Source organism: Procambarus clarkii, chromosome 8 (assembly GCF_040958095.1).
Source record: "Procambarus clarkii isolate CNS0578487 chromosome 8, FALCON_Pclarkii_2.0, whole genome shotgun sequence".
In the NCBI taxonomy this organism is placed as follows: Eukaryota; Metazoa; Arthropoda; class Malacostraca; order Decapoda; family Cambaridae; genus Procambarus; species Procambarus clarkii.
In genome coordinates this window covers 52,947,807-52,971,414 of record NC_091157.1, presented here as the reverse complement: position 1 = coordinate 52,971,414, position 23,608 = coordinate 52,947,807, and the positions used below count along the sequence as shown (strand labels likewise).

General features: G+C 44.1%; 1 protein-coding gene across 1 annotated transcript; it reads left to right on the top strand.

The window, feature by feature from the left end:
• The first annotated feature begins 2,615 nt into the window (after nucleotides 1-2,615).
• Nucleotides 2,616-20,205, top strand: LOC138361542 (F-box DNA helicase 1-like). Its single transcript, XM_069320817.1, has 6 exons — nucleotides 2,616-2,851; nucleotides 4,490-4,576; nucleotides 12,036-12,177; nucleotides 15,670-15,744; nucleotides 16,316-16,444; nucleotides 20,140-20,205. Exons 1-6 carry the CDS (start codon nucleotides 2,616-2,618, stop codon nucleotides 20,203-20,205), a joined length of 735 nt encoding a protein of 244 aa, XP_069176918.1.
• Nucleotides 20,206-23,608: the final 3,403 nt, after the last annotated feature.

Below are 23,608 nucleotides of genomic sequence, written 5' to 3'. Positions count from 1 at the left end.
ATCCACGGCAATCTCGTTTTCTTTGAGTTATCTTGTTAGTAGTAAATAAACAGGAAGAATATTTGTCAAATGTATTGAAAGTTAATAAATGGGGTTGTTTTTCCGATAAGTACCACCACCTGGAGTATTAAACTCTACCTCTATGATAACTTACAGGTACTACAACCTAGTGTATTATACGCTACCGCTATGATAGCCTTACAGGTACTAACTTCTGTATGGTGTATTATACACTACCTCTTTGATAACATTACAAGTACTACCACCTAGTGCATTATGCACTACCACTATGAAAAGCCATACAGGTTCCACCACCAGGTGTATTATTCTCTTTCACTATGATAACATTAGAGCTACTTCAACCTGTTGTATTATACAATTTCTCTATGATAATCTTAGAGGAACTACCACATGGTGTATTATATACTACCTCTATGATTTACTTACAGGTACTACTACATGGTGAATTATACACTACACCTGTATGAGAACAGATGAAGAACTGCAGGAATAAATTATCACGAAGACCTACAGCAGGTGATTGGGGGTCAACAGCTGCAGCAGGTGTCTGTGGGTCAACAGTGGCAGCAGGTGTCTGAGGGTCACCTGCTCCAGCAGGTGCCTGTGGGTCAACAGCTGCAGCAGGTGTCTGTGGGTCAACAGCTGCAGCAGGTGTCTGAGGGTCACCAGCTCCAGCAGGTGTCTGTGGGTCAACAGTTCCAGCAGGTGCCTGTGGGTCAACAGAGGCAGCAGGTGTCTGAGGGTCAACAGCAGCAGCAGGTGTCTGAGGATCAACAGCGGCAGCAGGTGTCTGTGGGTCAACAGCTCCAGCAGGTGTCTGTGGGTCAACAGCAGCAGCAGGTGCCTGTGGGTCAAAAGCGGCAGCGGGTGTCTGAAGGTCGACAGCTCCAGCAGGTGTCTGTGGGTCAAAAGCGGCAGCGGGTGTCTGAGGGTCAACAGCGGCAGCAGGTGTCTGTGGGTCAACAGTGGCAGCAGGTGTCTGTAGGTCAACAGCGGCAGGTGTCTGTGGGTCAACAGCGGCAGCAGGTGTCTGTGGGTCAACAGCGGCAGGTGTCTGAGGGTCAACAGCGGCAGCAGGTGTCTGTGGGTCAACAGCGGCAGCAGGTGTCTGAGGGTCAACAGGGGCAGCAGGTGTCTGAGGGTCAACAGCGGCAGCAGGTGTCTGAGGGTCAACAGGGGCAGCAGGTGTCTGAGGGTCAACAGCGGCAGCAGGTGTCTGTGGGTCAACAGCGGCAGCGGGTGTCTGTGGGTCAACAGCGGCAGCAGGTGTCTGTGGGTCAACAGAGGCAGCAGGTGTATGTGGGTCAACAGCGGCAGCGGGTGTCTGTGGGTCAACAGCGGCAGCAGGTGTCTGTGGGTCAACAGCGGCAGCAGGTGTCTGAGGGTCAACAGCGGCAGCAGGTGTCTGTGGGTCAACAGCGGCAGCAGGTGTCTGTGGGTCAACAGGGGCAGCAGGTGTATGTGGGTCAACAGCGGCAGCGGGTGTCTGTGGGTCAACAGCGGCAGCAGGTGTCTGTGGGTCAACAGCGGCAGCAGGTGGCGTCAGGTCAACATAGAACACAGAAGGTCATCCACAGCGAGACTCTTCATCTTACTCAAGAACAACTAAGAATCATCAATCATAAAATAAAAGCTAATCATGTAAGTAACGTCCTTTAGTTTGCACTTTCTGCCAGTAATGTAAGTAACGTAACAATGTGTGTGTACTTACTGAAGACAGTCATGTAAGTAACGCCATAATGTATGTACTTACAGCCAGTCATGTAAGTAACGTCACTACGTGTGCACTTACAAAAGCCATTCAAGTAATTAGCATCATTCCGTGTGTACTTAGATCCATTCATGAAAGTAACTTCGCAATGTGTGTTCCTACAGCTAGTCATGTAAGTAACTTCGCAATGTGTGTTTTTACTGTCGGTCATATAAGTAACGTTACTACTTGTGAACTTACAGAAGACAGTCATATAAGTAACGTCACTACGTGTGTACTTACAGTAAACACCGGGTTGTACAGTTACAGTACCGGGTTGAGAAGAATGTTATAATTGTTGTCCAGATTGTGAAGAATGATATAATTCAAGCAGGTAATGTTGACCAGACCACACACTAGAAGTTGAAGGGACGACGACGTTTCGGTCCGTTCTGGACCATTCTCAAGTCGATTGAGAATGGTCCAGGACGGACCGAAACGTCGTCGTCCCTTCAACTTCTAGTGTGTGGTCTGGTCAACATACTTCAGCCACGTTATTGTGACTCATCGCCTGCAAGCAGGTAATATTATAATCAAGCAGATAATTGTTGTCAGGTTGTGAATGATGCTAAAATAATTGTCATGTTGTGAATGATGTCATAATTGTTGTCCAGGTTTCAATGGATGTTATATTTCCCGTCCATGTTGTGAATGACTGTATTATTGTTGTCAAGGTTGTGAATGATGATATAATAATTGCCTGAACTTTGAGGATGTTATAATTGTTGTAAGGCTGTGAATTATGTTATAACTGGTGGTTCAGGTTATGAATTATATTTTTAATTTGTTGTCTAGGGTCTGAAACCTAGAATAATAGATATGCTAATTGTCAATGACATTAAAGATGGTTGTCCAGTTTGTGAATAATGTTATAATTATTGTCCAGGTTGTGAAGATCGACGCCTTTGCAGGAGCAGGCAAGACTACAACCCTGCGGAAGTTGTGCCAAGAGCGACCACACACAAGGTTTCTCCTGCTTGTCCCCACTAAGTCACTCGAAGAACAATGTTCACAAACATTCCCCATCAATGTTACGGTGAACACTGCTCAGTCTATGGCTTTAGCACAAATTGGAACAAAGTAAGTTGAGCATGCTGGTTACAATCATACTATTTGGCTATCCGGTGGCTACATTCACACTACAGGGTGCATGGTGGCTACAATCACACTACAGGGCTGCCTGGTTGCTACATTCACACTACAGGGCTGCCTGGTGGCTACAATCACACTACAGGGCTGTGTGGTGGCTACATTCACACTACAGGGTGCCTGGTGGCTACACTCACATTACAAGGCAGCCTGGTGGCTACACTCACACTACAGGGCTGCCTGGTGGCTACACTCACACTATAGGGGCTGCCCGATGGCTACACTCACACTATAGGGCTGCCTGGTGGCTACACTCACACTATAGGGCTCCCTGGTGGCTACACTCACACTATAGGGCTGCCTGGTGGCTACACTCTCACTACAGGGCTGCCTGGTGGCTACACTCACATTACAGGGCTGCCTGGTGGCTACACTCACACTACAGGGCTGCCTGGTAGCTACTCTCACACTACAGGGCTGCCGGGTGGCTACACTCACATTACAGGGCTGCTTGGTGGTTACACTCACACTATTGGGCTGCCTGTTGGCTACACTCACATTACAGGGCTGCCTGGCGGCTACACGCAGACTATAGGGCTGCCTGGTGGCTACACGCACAGTATTGGGCTGCCTGGTGGCTACACTTACACTATAGGGCAGCCTGGCGGCTACACCCACACTATAGGGCTGCCTGGTGGCTACACGCACATTATAGGGCTGCCTGGTGGTTACACTCACACTATAGTGCTGCCTGGTAGCTACACTCACACTATAGGGGCTGCCTGATAGCTACACTCACACTATAGGGCTGCCTGGTGGCTACACTCACACTATAGGGCTACCTGGTGGCTAAACTCACACTATAGTGCTGCCTGTTGGCTACACTCTCACTGCAGGGCTGCCTGGTGGCTACACTCACATTACAGGGCTGTCTGGTGGCCACACTCACACTACAGGGCTGCCGGGTGGCTACACTCACATTACAGGACTGCCTGGTGGTTACACTCACACTATTGGGCTGCCTGGTGGCTACACTCACATTACAGGGCTGCTTGGTTGCTGCACTCATACTATAGGGCTGCCTGGTGGCTACACCCACACTATAGGGCTGCCTGGCGGCTACACTCACATTACAGGGCTGCCTGGTGGTTACACTCACACTATAGGGCTGCCTGGTGGTTACACTCACACTATAGGGCTGCCTGGCGGCTTCACTCACACTATAGGGCTGCCTGGTGGCTACACGCACACTAGAGCCTCAAACTAAAGCTCTGGTGCTGGTGTAAGATTATCTGAACCTAACACTTGGCAGTGCTGTTGTCGGGTGTTTGATCTTAACTCCGTCTCTCTTCTTGGCCTTGGAAATGTAATAGTCATATACGAACCTGACTGATCTACAGTTGATGGCGGTTGTACTAAAGCAACTTCCTGCTGTTCTCCAGGTTCATGAGGAAACTATTCGCCCGCACCAGTCTTCATCAATGTGATGGACAAAACAAATTTATCTTAATATTTCAAGAAATATGACATTACAGTGTTTGGATTAGGGATTTCAAAAGAGCAACAAATCTTTATGGTTGGTTTGGAAGAAATTATTATTCAATAATGTTTTGTTCTTTTGTTTTTCAGGTTTTCGTCAATTAATAAATTGGAGGACACATTTGGTCTGATTGATATATCTGAGTTCATCGACTTATGTAACCAGTCAAAAACCAGGTAAGACCAGCAAAGGCAATGAACAGTAGGATGTGTTGAAATATGGTCACTAAATTACTACATTATTTTCTCAATGTCTAATTTAAATGTCATCACAAACATTAGAGAATTGATGTGTGAAAGTCTGGTATAATATTATGTTTCATGTTGATCATTTAAGTCATTGGACACTTAACTCCCTTGGAATTAATTATCTGTATGTATGACAGCTATCTGTATAGCTTATGAGTGAAACACTGCCTCTCCTGTATGTATAGTAGCTGATTGTACAGCTTAATAGGGACACACGTACTGTTTGTCCTACATGAATGACAGCTGCTATTACAGCTTAATAGTGGCACACTGTATATCTTGCATATACAGCTTAACGATATACTGCATGTATGACAGCTTCACAGTGACACACTGCATGTATGATAGCTGCTTGTACGGCTTAACAGTGACACACTGTATGTCCTGCTTGTATGACACCTGCTTGTACGGCTTAACAGTGACACACTGTATGTCCTGCACTTATGACACCTGCTTGTACGGCTTAGCAGTGATACACTGCATGTCGAGCATGTATGGCAGCTGCATGTACAGCTTAACAGTTATACACTGCATTTCCTGCATTTATGACATCTACTGTCATACATGCAGGGAATCACTGCATGTCCAGCATGTATGATACCTGCTTTTACGGCTTAACAGTGACACTGTATGTTCTGCATGAATAACAGCTGCTTGTACGGCTTAACTGTGATACACTGCATGTCCAGCATGTATGACAGCTGCTTGTACAGCTTAATAGTGACACACAACATGTATAGCTGGAAAAACCCTTTCCAGCTATACAACCGGTATAGCTGGAAAAACCAGCTATACAACCGGTATAGCTGGAAAAACCCTTTAGGATTTGTCTTCGCTTGCTCTGCTATGCGAACTTCAAAGTTTCTTTTTGCTTTCTTTATCTCTTTTTTAGTATTTCTAACCAGTTGTACGAATTCCTGTTCTAAACTGACTTCCCAATTCTTAATCCTTTTTGTACCACGCTCTCTTTTTACCTATAAGGTTCCTCAGATCCTTTGTTATCCACTTTGGATTATTAGTATTCAATCTATTCAATTTATATGGTATACTACATTCCTGGGCTTTGCTTAGAATATTTTTAAATAGGTTATATATTTTGAATCCACATCGAAAACCCATTTTACGTCACCTATCGCTGGGTTCACGTCTTGCTCCAAGACAGGCCCACACCCTATTCCCAAAACTTTCCAATCTATTTGACCCAAAAAATTTCTTAGGCTATTGAAATCAGCTTTTCGAAAGTGAGGCACTAACAGAATTTTCTCCTACAGATATATTCCATTCAATGCTAAACCTGATTTCTTCATGATCACTGTTCCCTAGCTCACTCCCTATTTCGATGTCCTTAATTTGTGTTTCCCTGTTAGTTTACACTAAATCTAATATATTATTTCCCCGCGTTGGTTCCTTAATGTGTTGCGCAAGAAGCAATCGTCAATTAATTCTAGAAAATCTTCTGCTTCATTATTCCCTGTTTTGTTTAACCAGTTTATTCCACTAAAATTAGAGTCACCCATGACATAAATACTGTTAGATATAGATGCTCTAGATATTTCATCCCATAGATGCTTTGCTTCCATTCTGTCTAAATTTGGTGGCCTATATATAACTCCTATTATAATATTATTTGCTTTTTCGTTTAATTCCATCCAAATAGTTTCTGTATGTGGCTCAGTTTTGAAAACTTTCTTTGAGACTACATTTCAAATTGTCCCTAACCTATATGGCTACTCCCCTCCTCGTCTAATATATCTATCTGTGTGAAATAGTTTTAATACATTTATTTGATATTCACAATCTTTAGCACAAAACGTTCTATCCAAATATCATATCTGGGAATCTCCCACAACTAAAGTTCGCTTAGGTACTTCCTTTACTCTCTGAGGGGCCTGCGTTTCATTGCTCTCCCTTTCGCGTGATCTGCAGTCTCACCACAGCACTCGTCCTCCAATATGACAAATGAATTAGAAGTTCTTAGGGTGTCTGTAGGCGGCTTTATCAAAGTCTTCTTCTTCCCCTGAACTTTACAACTTTCCAAGACGAGATCTTTTTACTACTGGTCTCCTTCGTTTCTTCTTGTTGTCGTTTCAGCTGTAGTACCTCCTCCCGTAAAGAGTCCAACTCTGTCTTCAGGGCTCCAACTAGAGTCATCAGGTCCCTCACTACAACTTCCATATTGCTATGATAATATAACTACACTTAGGAGCTCCGGCTAACACACCCTCTCACCCTTACACAACTAGTGTATTATACCACTAGGGTATAATACTATATATACCACTATACCACAAAACCAAGATAATACTAAACTCGTTTTTTAGACCACTAGGGTATTTCACCACTGGTTTATTACAAAAGTAGGTTTTAAACCACTAGGTTATTAAGCAAATAGATTATTACACCACTAGGGTATTACACCACAAGGTTACTACACCAGCAGGATTTTACACCAATAGATTATTACACCACTAGGTTGAACAAATCCATTCTGCTCGGGTGCAGGGGGGGGGGGGGGATTGTGTAAAAGCCTGGTTTGTGCCTCGGAAAGGCTACGGGATCCAGTAAGTTCAGTACAACTTCGGTTTCAACCCATTTTACCCTGTCGTAGCTCAGTCGATTAAGGCAGTGTCTGAGATGCTCCCAGACGCAGGTTCGAATCCTCGTCACTGCCCTTGTGGATTTGTTCATTTGATGCATCACGTTAGTGTGATCTCTGTGTGTGACCACTAGGTTATTACTCTACATGATTTTTACACCACTAGGTTATTACTCTACATGGTTCTTACTCCACTAGGCTATTACTCTACATGGTTCTTACACCACTAGGCTATTACTCTACATGGTTCTTACACCACTAGGCTATTACTCTACATGGTTCTTACACCACTAGGTTATTTCATCACTATGCTATTACACAACTAGCTTATTACGCCAATTGGTTATTATGCCACTAGGTTATTACACTTCCAGCTTACTACACCTCTTGGCTATTACACCACTAGGTTACTACTCAATTAGGTTATTGCACTTCGAGGTTAGTACATTAATAGGTTATTAATCCAATAGGTTATTACTACTCTAGGTTATTATACCACCAGCTTATTTCACTACTACTCCATTTGGTTATTACACCTCAAGGTTATTACTCCACTAAATTATTACAATACTAGATTATTTCACCACTAGGATATTACACCATTATGTTATTACTCCACAAGGTTATTACACTACTAGCTTATTACACCGCTTGGGTATTTCTCCGCAAGGTTCTTTCACCACTAGGGTTATTACCCAACTAGTGCATTATACCACTAGGGAATTACAAAACCAAGTTAATACTAAACTCGGTTTTAAGACCACTAGGGTATTTCACCACTAGGTTATTACACCACAAGGTTGTCTCACTACTAGTATATTTCATTACTTGTTTATTACACAGCTAGGTTTTTAAAGCACTAGGATTTTATTTAAAATATTATAAATTATATATAACTATTAAGCCACTATATTATTACACCACTAGGTTATTACACAATTAGAATATTACATCACTAAATAATTTCACCACTAGGTTATTACACTACTAGATTATTACACCACTATGTTATTACACTACTAGAATATTACACATTAGGTTATTAAAAAAGATTATTACACATTAGGTTATTAAACTAGATTATTACACCTCTTTGTTATTACACAATTAGGTTAATATACCACTAGGGTAATACACTACTAGATTATTACACTACTAGAGTAATACACTAGATTATTGCACTACTAGAGGCTACACTCAGACTACAGGGCACCCTGGTGGCTACTCTTACTTCAAGGCTGCGTGGTGGCAACATTCACACTAAAGGGTTCTTGGTGGCTACAGTCACGTTACAAGGCTCCCTTTTGGCTACACTCAACCTTCAAGGCTGCCTGGTCGGCTACGTTCACACTACAGGGTCTCCTTTGTGGCTACACTCACACTCCAGAGCTGCAACGTGGCTATACTCACACTACAGGGCTCCCTTGTGGCTACACTCTCACTCCAGAGCTGCCATTTGGCTACACTCACACTACAGGGGCTCCCTTCTGGCTACACTCACACTCCAGAGCTGCCTGATGGCTAAACACGCATTACAGGGCTGCGTGGTGGCCACACTCACTACAGGTCTGCCTGGTACCTATACTCACACTACAGGTCTACCTGGTAGCTATATTCACACATCAAGGTTGCCTTGTGGCTATACACAAACTTCAGTGCTGTCCGGTGGCTACACTCATATTACAGGGCTCCCTGGTGGCTACACTCATATTACAGGGCTCCCTGGTGGCTACACTCACATTAAGGTGCTGCCCGGAGGCTATATTCACATTTCAGTGCTCCTTGTTTGCTGCACTCACATTATAAGGCTGCCTGTTGGCAACACTCACACCACAATGCTGCCTGTTGGCTTCACTCATACGTCAAGGCTACATTGTGACTACACTCACACTACAAGGTCGCCTGGTGGCTACAATCACACTACAGGGGCTGCCTGGTGGCTTCATTCACATTACAGGGCTGTCTAGTGGCTACACATTACAGCCCCGTTCCTGTGCTAGGTTAGTCCACTACGGGCTCACCATATCCCGTGCTACTTGGAACTTTTTGTTCCCTGCAGATGAATCTTAAACAATAACAACAGAGCCTACACTCAATATATAGAGCTGCCTGGTGACAACACTCAGACTTTTTTGCTGTTGTTGTTTTAGATTCAGCTTTTCAGAACTAGTACCAAGTAGCACGGGCTATGGTGAGCCCGTAGTGGACTTACCTGGCACAGGAGCGGGGCTGTAACCGCTTTCTTTCTTGCTGTCTGGTGTCCACATTCCCACTACAGGGCTGCTTGGTTGCTACACTCACTGTTACAGTCACTTAGGACCAGTAACCGGGTTCCTGATGGAAGAACCTCTTTCAGTGTATCCGACCCCAAGTCAGTAGTACGCTCTTAGGAATTGGTTATATTGTGCAATAGAGAAAAGGGGGATGAACAAAACACTATTTCCTTTACCAATATATTTACACTTTCACCAATAAAATATTTGAATAAATAGACTATTACTATACTTATTTACAATAGTGTCACTTGCACACACGACACACAAAACGCACACTATGCAGTATTCGTCAACCCCAGTGTTTCCACCACCTAGTACCTCGTCCACACGTACTGAGAAACATTAGCGAGTTCACCTTATACGTGGGCCAGTCCACCGACACAGTATCACGAGGTGCCTATTCTCCACTATCGCTCTCCAGCTACACACTGGCAGAGGACTTCTGCCACATGCTGCCCGGGGTCTCCAACAATCATATACAGGGATAGCTAACCCCTGGCAGAAGCCTAGCGACCAGCACGATAGCAGCCCTGTCTCTCTCTCTCTCCAAGTTCTTCTCTCTTTCTCTTATCTCTCTCTCTCTCTCTCCAAGTTCTTCTCTCTTTCTCTTATCTCTCTCTCTTTCTCTATCTCTCCAAGTTCTTCTTCTCTCTCTCTCTCTTTCTTTCTCTTTCTCTATCTCTCCAAGTTCTTCTCTCTTGAGATTCTCTCTCTCTCTCTCTCTCTCTCTCTCTCTCTCTCTCTCTCTCTCTCTCTCTCTCTCTCTCTCTCTCTCTCTCTCTCTCTCTCTCTCTCTCTCTCTCTCTCTCTCTCTCTCTCTCTCTCTCTCTCTCTCTCTCTCTCTCTCTCTCTCTCTCTCTCTCTCTCTCTCTCTCTCTCCCTCTAAGCTCTCTCTCTCTTCTATATCTCTCTCTTATCTGTCTGTCTCCATCTCTCTCTTTCTCTATTTTGCTGTATCTCTCTCTTCTCCCTCTCTTCATTTTTCTAAATGCAATAAAGATAATTTTTCCTAATAATTGCAATAAATAAAAATTAGAACTATCATTTTAAAAACTTCTGCTCCAAAACGTTATCGCATAACATTTAAAACATTTATTAAAACGTTATGACCTCATGTTTTATACGTGTACTTTTAAATTCTAAAAACATGTATATTAAATGTAATTTAAAACGTACCCAAAACAATGAAATGTCGTTTTAAGCACGTTTTGAAAACGGGAAAATGTTTAGTGGAACAAGGCTACCTATTGGATACAATCTCACTACAAAGTTTCCTGGTGGCTACACTGACACTTCAGGGCTGCCTGATGGCTAGACTCTCACTACAGGGCAGTTTGGTGGCTACATCCATACTTCAGGGCTGTCTGGAGGCTACAAGGTACACTACAGAACAGCTTCGTGGCTACACTCACACTACAGCCCAGCCTGGTGGCTACACTCACACTACAGGGTGGCCTGGTGACTACAGTCACACTACAAGGCTGCCTGGTGGCTACAAGAACACTACTGAGTTGCATGGGGTCTACAATCACACTACAGGGCAGCTTTATTACACATTACATGGCAGCTTGGTGGCTACATCCACACTACAAGACTGCCTGGATTGTACACTCACATTTCAGGGCGGCCTGGTGGTCATACTCACTCTGCATGGCAGACTGGTGGCTATAATCACATTTCAGGGCTGCCTGGTGGCTACACACACACTACAGGGCTGCCTGGTGGGTGCACTCACACTATAAGGGTGCCAGATAGTTACACTCACACTACAGGCTGCCTGCTTGTTTCAATCACAGTACTGAGATGACTGGTGGCTACACTTACTCTATAGGGCTGCCTGGTGGCTATAATCGCAGTACAGTAATAAATAACTTGTTTGCACTATTCCAATAACTTGTATACACTCTTCCAACAACTTGTGTACACTTCCAATAACTTGTGTACACATTCCAATATTTCCGTGGTGAACAGTTTCCGTGGTGTAGTGGTAAGACACTCGCCTGGCGTTCCGCGAGCGCTTTGTCATGGGTTCGTATCCTGGCCGGGGAGGGTTTACTGGGCGCAATTCCTTAGCTGTAGCCTCTGTTTAACGCAACAGTAAAATGTGTGCTTGAATGAAAAAACGATTCTTCGCGGCAGGGGATCGTATTCCAGGGACCATAGGATTAAGGACTTGCCCGAAACGCTGCGCGTACTAGTGGCTGTACAAGAATGTAACAACTCTTGTATATATCTCAAAAAAAAAAAAATCTTTTGTACACTCGCCTATAACGTTTGAAAATTTCCCAATAACGTTTGAATATTCCCCAATAACGTTTGAATATTCCCTAATAACGTTTGAATATTCGCCAATAACTTGTGTCACTATTACAATAACATGTGTACACTCTTTCAATATCTTGTGTGAACTCTTCATATAACTTTTGAATACTCTGCCAATAACTTGTGTACAATCTGTCAATAACTTGTGTAAACTGCCCTAATAAGTGTTGTACACTTTTCCAACAACTTACAGCTCTAAGACTCTTGACTTGGTAAGAAGAACTATTGATTGCTTCATGAGTTCCTCGAACGAGTACATCACCCTGCAGCACGTGCCCAACGACACACGCCATATTTGGGAAATTGAGACCCTGACGGACGAATGTCGATATAAGGTTAGTCCAATTTGTTGGTGTGTAATATAATGTGTAGGTTTTGTCCATGTTAAGTGTTAGTAAAATATGTTGGTGAGTCTGTAATATAATGTGTAGGTTCAGTCCATGTGGAAGGTTAGTCTAATATGTCGTTGAATCTGTAATATAATGTGTAGGTTCCGTCATGTAAAGTGTTAATCCAATATGCTGGTGAGCCTATAATATAATGTCTAAGTTCAGTCCATGTAGATCGTAAGTCCAGTATATCGGTGAGTCTGTAAATTAATGTGTAGGTTCAATCCATGTAGATGGTTAGTCTAATATGTTGGTGAGTCTGCATTATAATGTGTAGGCTCAGCCCATGTTGAGTGTTAGTCCAATATATTGGTGAGTCTGTAAAATAATATGAAGGTTCAATCCATGTAGAGTGTTAGTCCAATATGTTGTTAAGTCTGTAGTATAATGTGTAGGTTCAGTTCCTGTTGAGTGTTAGTCCAATTTGTTGATAAGTCCTTAATATAATGTGTAGGTTCAGTCCATGTTGAGTGTTAGTCTAATTTGTTGGTGGGTCTGTAAAATAATGTATAGGCTCAGTCCATGTGGATGGTTTGTCCAATATGTTGGTGAGTCTGTAATGTAATGTGTAGGTTCAGTCCATATTGAAGGATAGTCTAACGTGGTGTTGAGTCTGTAATAAGGTGTAGGTTCAGTCCATGTAGAAAGTTAGTCCAATATATTGTTGAGTCTGTAATATAATGTGTAGGTTCAGTTTAAGTAGAAGTTTAGTCCAATATGTTGGCGAGTCTGTAATATAAAGTGTAGGTTCAGTCCATGTAAATGGTTAATCCAAAATGTTGATGAGTCTGTAATATAATGTGAAGGTTCAGTCCATGTTGAGTGTTAGTCTAATATGTTGCTGAGTCTGTAATATATAGTGTGTAGGTTCAGTCCATGTTGAGGGTTAGTCCGATATGTTGGTGAGTTTGTAATATAAAATACAGGTTCAGTACATGTTGAGGTTAGTCCAATATGTTGTTGTGCTGGTAAGTTAACGTGTTGGTCCAGTGCGTGTCAAGGCAAGATGTGTTGACACATTGTTGACGGGGTATCACCTCAAGAGGACTCCACTGACATTAGAGAAAGCAACTGTTTTTTTTTTGCATTTAGTGCATTCAGGAAGTAGCAAAGAGACACAACGGTAGTACAAGTAATGCATCAATGTATACAGTAAAGACAACCTTGGCAACTGCGAACTCATTGTTGATTTAATGAAATAATATTATGTGACAAAGAAAAGATGAGGTTTTTTCCTCAGATGGGGAGAAGGTATGAGTTGTAGCAGACATACGTGATGCTATGTTAGTCTGGATTAATCCCTTAAACGACGAAACGTTATGTATAAAGGTAACTCTCATCTCACTGTTTCACTGACCTACTAGACAAGTACAAAACAGAAATTGTGTTGGTAACTCCATTTGAGGTGAATGTTGAATATAATTCTCCACGTGAGGGAAATGTTGGCTGTAACTCTCCCAACTGAGTGAATTGTTGACTGTAACTCTCACCTTAAGGGAAAAGTTTGGCTATAACTTTCGACTTGAAGGGAATGTTGTTTATTCTACCACTTGAAAAGGAATGCGGACTATTGCTCTCCACTTGAATGCAATAATCATTGCAACTCTTGTTCCCTTTTTGCAATCACTAAAATGGAATCCCAATACCAAGATAAAGGACACCAAACTCCCCACTGGTCTCCCAAGCATTGTGGAATAGAGTGGAGAGTCTCATGTCGTCCGTCTATCGGCCTGCCGTATCACCTGTCGTGAATCTATTGATCTGAACACCAGCAACTTGAAGTAAATGTGGAACAGGAACACACTCCGGCTGAGTAAGGGTCCTCGGTGCTGTGGTTCTCACCAACACTACAGAACATGGCAGGTCGTCGGGTGCAACGAGAGCAAAGTTGGTTGCAATTTTCAATCTGAGAAGATCATTGGCTTTAGCTCTGCTTATAGGAAATGTTGGCTGTATTTCCCGACTTAGAGGGAATATCTGCTGTATTTCTCCACATGAGGGGAATGATTGCTGTATTTATCCACTTCAGGGGAATGTTGGCTGCAACTGGCCACTTGAGGGAAATGTTTGCTGTATTTATGCACTTGAGGGGAATGTTTGGTGTATTTTTTCACTTGTCACTTGAAGGAAATATTGGCTGCAACTCTCTACATGAGGAGTGAATGTGGTCTGTAAACATCACTTAAAGTGAATGTAGTCTGTAGCTCCTCATATAAAAGGCATGCTGGCTGCAACTTACTGGGAATGTGGTTTGGAGCTCGTTACTTAAGAGGAATCTTGGCTGCATCTTTCCACATGAGAGGAATACTGGCTACAACTTTCCACTGGAGGGGAACTTTTCACTTACCCGGAATCACTGGTGATGTACACTTACCCTAGGATGCTAGATGAGCATATTTTCCTTTGGGCGCTAAGAGGGCATATTTTCCCTAAGTAACAAAGTAGCATACTTTCCCTTGAGTGCCAAATGAGTATATTTCCCTTAAGCGCTAGGGAAGCATACATCCCTAGAGGTACATACTTCCCTTAGAGAATCATGTTTCTCTTAACTAATTTAATTTAAGTTAATTAATATAACACTTTCAGCCTCCCGGCGAACAAGGAAAAACTAAGCGCAAAGTGCTCTTGGCGTTTCGGGGGATCCAGCGGAAACACTGAAAAGTGTATACTCTTTTCACTGTTCTGATCTTAATTTTTGATGTACACATTTCATTTTTGTACCAATGTGTTCGCAATAGAATGTTCTAGAAAAACATATGTATAAAATGTCATCAAACTGTGATTTAAACCACTACCAATAAAGAAACTACGTCGATCACTAGCCCAAACAGCGACGAGATGTTTCCATTCTTTTCAGGGTTGTCAACTCCACACTTGTCCTACAGCGTTAAATTTAGTATCTTTGAAAACGCAATAAAATTCCCTACACGAACATATGCATATAAATGAAGAATGAGGACCGCAGCCCACCCGCAAGAGTGTGGGAAGTGGGCGAAGTGTTATCTGTTACCTCACATCGGCGATCTACAATAGCCTTACCACGATACAACACTGCCGTTCTCCCAAATAGGCTATGTGGCTACTAAAGAAAACGTAAATTTTATGGCAAACATGTTCATACTATCCCCAAGTCGATCAGATAAGATTTGAATTTTATAGAAATATTTGTTCGTCGGACATAAAAATATGTCCAACAATACAATATGGGCAACTTAAAGTGGACCCCGTCGGACACGCTCTTGTGTCCACGTGGGAGGAAAGTTTAATCACTAGATGATCATACTGCCCTCATGCGCTAGAGGAGAATATTTTCCTGTATCTTCACATATAGATGCAAGGTCAAGTGCAGAACTATTGCATTATGTTCCGCTGTAGTTACAGTGACGATAACTGATCTGCGATGTACTTTGTGTTTATATTTGAATTTTGTATTGTCAGGTCCTGTCACTTGCCGAGTCAGTGTGGATGGAGATGAACAGGTGCTGGGAGAGGCAGCAAATTTCCATGACACAGGTGAGTGAGTTATGAACAGTGTTGTAACAAGTGCTCGGCCAGGCTGCAGGTGTCCATGACACAGGTGTGTTATTGACAGTGTTGTAATCCACTTTCTTGAAATTTCTTTAGCAGTCTCCGTGGTGTAGTGGTAAGACACTCGCCTGGCGTTCCGCGAGCGCTATGTCATGGGTTCGTATCCTGGCCGGGGAGGATTTACTGGGCGCAATTCCTTTACTGTAGCCTCTGTTTAACGCAACAGTAAAATGTGTACTTGGATGAAAAAACGATTCTTCGCGGCAGGGGATCGTATTCCAGGGACCATAGGATTAAGGACTTGCCCGAAACGCTACGCATACTAGTGGCTGTACAAGAATGTAACAACTCTTGTATATATCTCAAAAAAAAAAAATGGGAAATCAGCAGCCAGGAGAGGTGTACTGGAAAACTGGGAAACTTTGTGACATTTTCCAATTTAATAACACTGATGGATCGCATACTTCCCATTGTTACCCAACTGACAGATGGTATGTTTTCCATTTATATAAATGTTGTGGTGCGAGCACGTGTGACGGCTGTGTGTTGTCAACAGGACGGACTGGTGAAGGCCTGGCAGCTAACGAAGCCTCGTATCCAGGGCTATGACGTGTTGCTGGTCGACGGAGCAGAGGACATCAATGATGCCGTCTTGGATATCCTCCTCAACGAACACTGTGCGAAGGTCAGTAGGGGAAGAACGGAGAGGAAGAGCAGCAGGGGAGAGACGGAGAGGGTAGAGCCACAAGGGAGAGAACGGAGAGGGTAGAGCAGCAGGGGAGAGAACGGAGAGGGTAGAGCAGCAGGGGAGAGAACGGAGAGGGTAGAGCAGCAAGGGAGAGAACGGATAGGGGAGAGAACGGATAGGGTAGAGCAGCAGGGGAGAGAACGGATAGGGTAGAGCAGCAGGGAAAAGAACGGAGAGGGTTAGAGCAGAAGGGGAGAGAAAGGAGAGGGTAGAACAGCAGGCGAGAGAACGGAGAGGGGTAGAGCAGCAGGGGGAGAGAACGGAGAGGGTAGAGCAGCAGGGGAGAGAACGGAGAGGGTAGAGCAGCAGGCGAGAGAACGGAGAGGGGTAGAGCAGCAGGGGGGAGAGAATGGAGAGGGTAGAGCAGCAGAGGGAGAGAACGGAGAGGGTAGAGCAGCAGGGGGAGAACGGAGAGGGTAGAGCAGCAAAAAGGGAGAGAACGGAGAGGGTAGAGCAGCGGGTGGAGAACGGAGAGGGTAGAGCAGCAGTGGGAGAGAACGGAGAGGGTAGAGCAGCAGCAGGGGAGAGAACGGAGAGGGTAGAGCAGCAGAAAGGGAGAGAACTGAGAGGGTAGAGCAGCGCGTGGAGAACGGAGAGGGTAGAGCAGCAGTGGGAGAGAACGGAGAGGGTAGAGCAGCAAGCGAGAGAACGGAGATGGTAGAGCAGCAGGCGAGAGAACAGAGAGGGTAGAGCAGCAGGGGGGAGAGAACAGAGAGGGTAGAGCAGCAGGCGAGAGAACGGAGAGGGTAGAGCAGCAGGCGAGAGAACGGAGAGGGTAGAGCAGCAGGGGAGAGATCTAAGAGGGTCGAGCATCATGGGAGAGAACAGTGAATAGCGGCAGGAGAGATAAGGGAGAGGGAAGAACAGCAGGGAAGACAAGGGAATGGGTAGAGCAGCTGGGGAGAGAAGGGAGATGCGAGTGAGGGACCTGGTGAGAAAAGAGAGAATGGAAGAGGACTGGAGGAGAGAGGAGGGATGCGGGTGAGAGTGAAAGAAGGATGGCAGACAAGTCAGGGGTCAGGGCATTGGACGACGACGCTGTAGAGAGAAGGAAAACAGCTGGAGAACTGCTGAGGAGGGTGGACAGAGGGCAGGCGAGTTATATTTAGATCGGAGAGATTGTCGAGTGAGAGGTCTGAGGAGGCATGCCGGAGAGGAGACATGATGCTGGCTTCCAATTTTCATACACTTTCTAACACCCTCTTTCGTGACGCTGGCTGCCCACTACCCTAAACTCTCCTACGTGATGCTAACTCCCCATTACCCTAAACTCTCCTACGTGATGCTGGCTGCCTACTACCCTACACTCCCCTACCTGATGCTGCCTGCCCACTACCCTACACTCTCCTACGTGATGCTGGCTGCCCAGTGCCCTATAATCTCCTACGTGATGCTGGCTGCCCAGTGCCCTACACTCTCCTACGTGATGCTAGCTGCCCACTATCCTACATTCTCACACAGCACCCTCTACGTGGTGCTGGCTGTCATCTATTATAAACTCCTTCACCCTTCCATTATATTGTGCTGGCTTTCATCTACCCTATACTCCGTTACTCTTCCGTTGTGTTGTGCTGGTTTTCATCTACCCTATACTCCGTCACCCTTCCTTTATGTTGTGCTGGCTTTCATCTACCCTATACTCCGTCACCCTTCCTTTACGTGGTGCTGGCTGTCATCTATTGTATACTCCTTAGCCCTTGTATTATATGGTGCTGGCTGTCATCTGCCTTATAATCAGTCGCCCATCCTTTACATGGTGCTGGCTGTCATCTACTCTATACTTCACGACTATTAAATTCTGTGATGTTGGCTGTCATCTACTCTATACTCCGTCACCCAACGTTGATGGGGTGCTAGCAATCATCTACTTTCTTTACTTCTTTACGTCACCCTTCTTTTATGGTGTGCTGGATGTCATCTACTGTATACTCCTTAACCCTTTTATTTGGTGGTGCTGACTGTCATCTACCCTGTACTCCGTCACCCTTCCTTGACGTATTGCTAACTGTCATCTATGCTATACTCCATTACCCTTCCTTGACGTGGTGCTTGCTGTCATCAACATTATATTCCGTCACCCTTCCAACATGGTGCTGGCTGTCACCTATCCAACACACCGTCACCCTTCCTTGACGTGGCGATGGCAGTCTTCTACCCTATACTCCTTTAAACTTCCATAACGTGGTGCTGGCTAACATTTACCCAATGCTCCGTTGCCCTTTCTTGACGTGGTGCTGCCTGTCATCTATCCTATAATCCGCCACCCTTCCTTGACATGTTGCAGGCTGTCGTCAACCTTACACTTAGTCACCCTTCGTTTAAGTGGTGTTGGCTGTCATGTACCTTATACTCCGTTACCCATCCTTTACGTTGTGGTAGCTATCATTTACCCTATACTCCATCATTATTCCTTTACATGGTTTTGGCTGACATCTACCCTATACTCCATCACCCTTCCTTTCTGTGGTGCATGCTGTCATCTACCCTATACTCTGCCACTCTTCCTTGACGTGGTGTTGGTAATCATCTCCCCTGTTCTCCGGCACCCTTCCTTTACGTGGAGCTCCTGTCATTTAACATATGCTCTGTCACCTTTCCTTGATGTGGTGCCGGCTGTCATCTAACCTTTTCACCGTCATCCTTCCTTTAACCGGTGCTGGATGTCATCTACCCTGTAAGCTATCACCCTTGAAGTGGTGCTGACTGTCAATCTACCCTATTCTTCATAACCCTTCCTTTATGTGGTGTAGGATCTCATCTTCCCTATACTCCGTCACCCTTCCTTGAAGTGGAGCTGTCTGTCATCTACTTTATAATCCATCACCCTTCCATGTCGTGGTGCTGGCTGTCGACTACCATACACTCTGTCACCCTTCGTTTTACGCTGTGCTGGCTGTCATTTACCCTACACTCCATCACCTTTGCATGACGTGGTGTTGGCTGTCATCTACTCTTTACTCCGTCACCCTTCCATGATGTGGTGCTGGCTGTCATATACCCTATTCTCCATGACCCTTCCTTGCCTTAGTGTCGGCTGCCAACTACCCTATTCTATGTCACCCTTCCTTTAGGCGGTGCTTCCTGTCATCTACCATATACTCTGTCACCTTCCTTTATGTGGTGCTGACTGTCAACTACCCTATACACCGTCACCCTTTCTTGAAGTGGTGCAGACTATTATCTACCCTAAAATACGTAACCCTTCCTTTATGTGGTGTTTGCTCTAATCCACCCAATACTCTATCACCCTTCCTTAACGGGTGCTGGTTGTATTCTACCCTATACTCCGCCACCCTTCCTTGTCGTGGAGCTGGCTGTCATCTACCCTATACTCCATCACCCTTCTATGATGTGGTGCTGGCTGTCATCTACCCTATACTCCATCACCCTTCTATGATATGGTGCTGGCTGTCATCTACCCTATACTCCATCACCCTTCTATGACGCGGTGCTGGCTGTCATCTGCCCTATGCTCCGTCACCCTTCTATGATGTGGTGCTGGCTGTCATCAACCCTATACTCCGTCACCCTTCATTTACTTGGTACTGGGTGATATTTCATATATATCTATTGTGCGCAGATTTTCATCTGGTGACAGTTGTCATTGAATTGTGTTGTTGTTTATGTTTCAGGTGTTTGTGGGAGACTCTTGCCAACAGCTGCGCTTTCTTCGGAGGGACAGTCAGCGCCCTGGATAAGGTGACAGCCACTCACAAGTTTTCCCTCAGCCAGTCCTTCAGGTTCGGACCGGAGGTGTCATATGTAGCACAATGTGCTCTGGAGGCTCGCCTATTGGTTCCCCACCGGACTGTCGTCGGAGCAAGAAAAAAAGACTCATTTGTCCATGCTCCAGATCCTAAACTTTTTGACCCAAGCTCAAAACTCAAAAGGGCTTATATAGCTATGACCAAATACGGAACTTTATAGAATAGCCACGAAGATGTGTGAGGATAAAGAGTACACTGCAGCATCCATGACATTTGCTGGTGGATTGAGTAAGTATGGATATGACGATGTTATGGACATATTTAATTTAAATCAAATTCAGGAGGGTCTTGCCACAAGAGAATCAGCAAATATTCAGAATCCATTAGTGGCCAAGTTCGAAACCATAGCCGACCTTACGAACTTTGCTAAAACGTGTGAAGACCGGGAGCTACTTTCCAAAATTAATATGTTCCATTACAGTGGGAGTAGGACACCCTATCACGTGACTCTGCTTACTCAGAGGTGCAACACAGAGGCATCCGAGGCAGATATATGCTTCAGTACCGTTTCACATGGCCAAAGGACTTGACTGGGACGGGTTATATTGACAGATGGCATATTAACCTATTATTCAACTTACATGACTTATATGCATATAATGATGAAATGTCGAGGCAGGCGTATGTGTCCTCGACACGAGCCAAGAAGTTCTTAACCATCAACAATGCGGTTCTCTATGCCCTCCTTTCCGCCCATGACGAGCTGGACGTGTTAGTAGCGAGGAAGAGCGTCCAGGAGAGCGTTGTGTGTCTGTGGTGCCACGCCCCCGTCACCCCCTCGCCCTCCCCGCTCATAATTAAGGTACCCTCGCAATCACTTTTTTAATAAACTCTTGTCATGATTTTTGTTCAAAGGTATTATATATATTAAGTGGTAATTTTGTGTAATATATAATTGCCGGACTTGAAAATAGTAATGATACATGATATATATATTTCTTATATAGGAGAAAGATGTCACATAATCTTGAATATACTTAATTTTGTATATAATTTTTAGGCACTGTCATACTACATATCTGATAAAGGTTACCGGTTTCCCGGAGGATATATGAGCGACGGGTGTGCAACAAACGCAAGTAGTCACAAGCCTCACCAGGTGAGAAACAATTTGTTAGTGGTGCTGTGAGTTGTTAGTGGTGCTGTGAGTTGTTAGTGGTGCTGTGAGATGTTAGTGGTGCTGTGAGTTGTTAGTGGTGCTGTGAGTTGTTAGTGGTGCTGTGATTTGTTAGTGGTGCTGTGAGTTGTTTAGTGGTGCTGTGAGATGTTAGTGGTGCTGTGAGTTGTTAGTGGTGCTGAGAGTTGTTAGTGGTGCGTGAGATGTTAGAGGTGCTGTGAGTTGTTAGTGGTGCTGTGAGATGTTAGTGGTGCTGTGAGTTGTTAGTGGTGCTGTGAGTTGTTAGTGGTGCTGTGAGTTGTTAGTGGTGCTGTGAGTTGCTAGTGGTGCAGTGAGATGTTAGTGGTGCAGTGAGTTTTAAGTGATGTTGTGAGTTGATAGTGGTGTTTTGAGTTGTTAGTGGGACATTATGTTGTTAATTGTACATAACGTTGTTAGTGGTGCATCAAGTTGTTAGGTGGTGCTGTGAGTTGTTAGTGCTGCATCAAGTTGTTAGTGGTGCTGTGAGTTGTTAGTGGTGCTGTGAGTTGTTAGTGGTGCTGTGAGTTGTTAGTGGTGCTATGAGTTGTTAGTGGTGCTGTGAGTTGTTAGTGGTGCTGTGAGTTGTTAGTGGTGCTGTGAGTTGTTAGTGGTGCGGCGAGTTGTTAGTGGTGCTGTGAGTTGTTAGTGGTGCTGTGAGATGTTAGTGGTGCTGTGAGTTGTTAGTGGTGCTGTGAGTTGTTAGTGGTGCTGTGAGATGTTAGTGGTGCTGTGAGTTGTTAGTGGTGCTGTGAGTTGTTAGTGGTGCTGTGAGTTGCTAGTGGGTGCTGTGAGATGTTAGTGGTGCTGTGAGTTTTAAGTGATGTTGTGAGTTGATAGTGGTGTTTTGAGTTGTTACTTGGGCATCAAGTTGTTAGTTGTACTGTGAGTTAGTGAGGCTGTGGGTTGTTGGTGGTGCTCTGAGTTGTTAATGGTGTGTGAGTTGTTAGCGGTGCATCAACTACAAAGCATTAATATTAATGTTTTTAATTACCTTTATTCTTCTATTGAAATTCATATATTTTTCTTCATGAATAATATTGTTTCAGAATCACTGGAATAGAAGGTGCTGAAATGCAAATCTTTGCTCGAGCCTCCCGCTTAAGGTTGATCACTGGAAGCAGCACGAATCAACCCTCTACAACGAGAACGCAATGAGATGGGTAATTATTTTGTTACAAAGGTCTGCAGACTAATAGCAGACATTTAAAGCCTCAGTTGAATATTTCCTGACCTAAATAGCTCATTAGACTGAAATCTATTGTTCAAAGCTTTGGTGCCTAACCCATGATCTTTCAAAGATTAGTAGACAAACACCTTATTTTCAAAGCACATTACACTACTAAATGACCGTCAAAGTTCAGTAAACTAATACCTGACCTTCAAAGCAAAGTAAACTAGTGCCTGACCTTCAAAGCTCAGTAAACTAATACCTGACCTTCAAAGCTCAGTAGACTAATAAACAACCTTCAAAATCAGAAGATTAAGACCTGACCTTAAAAACTGTGTTGACTATTACCTGACCTTTGAAATCTCAGATTCACATCGAAACCTAAAAAAATATTAGATTAACGCCAGCCCCTCAAATCAGAGTAGAGTAATACCTGACCTTCAAAGCTTGTAGACTAAACACCTAACTTCAAAAGATTAGTAGAATAACACCTAACTTCAAAGTTTAGTAGACTAACACCTAACTTCAAAAGATTAGTAGACTAACACCTAACTTCAAAAGATTAGTAGACTAACACATGATCTTCAATCTTAGTAGCCAAAACCGTACCTTGCTAAGCAGAGAAGACTAAGACAACAATTAAAAACACAATAGACTAACAACTTACTTTCAAAGTATAGTAGACTAATACCTGACTTTCAAAGATCAATAGATAATAAGTTACCTTCAAAGTTCAATACACTAATACGTGACCTTCAGAGCTAAATATACTAATGCCTGCCATTCAAAGCACAGTAGATTAACACCAGCCCTTCAGAGTACAGTTTGCTCTCACTTGACCCTCAAAGTTTAGTAGACAAACACTTGTCCTTCAAAGCACAGTTGGCTCACTTCTGACCTTCAAGGTTTATAAGATTAACACCTGATCTTCTAAGCTTAGAAAGACTAACACCTGACCTTAAAGCACAGTAGACTTGCATCTGACCTGCAAGCACCGTAGATTTACAATGGCCCTTCAAAGCACAGTA

Excerpts from the sequence above, each read along its gene's own strand:
- LOC138361542 (XM_069320817.1), top strand. The coding sequence starts at position 2,616 with ATGGTTGTCCAGTTTGTGAATAATGTTATAATTATTGTCCAGGTTGTG. Across the intron at positions 15,745-16,315 it reads AGCAAATTTCCATGACACAG|GACGGACTGGTGAAGGCCTG; the intron begins GTGAGTGAGTTA and ends TGTTGTCAACAG. Across the intron at positions 16,445-20,139 it reads TCAACGAACACTGTGCGAAG|GTGTTTGTGGGAGACTCTTG; the intron begins GTCAGTAGGGGA and ends TTTATGTTTCAG.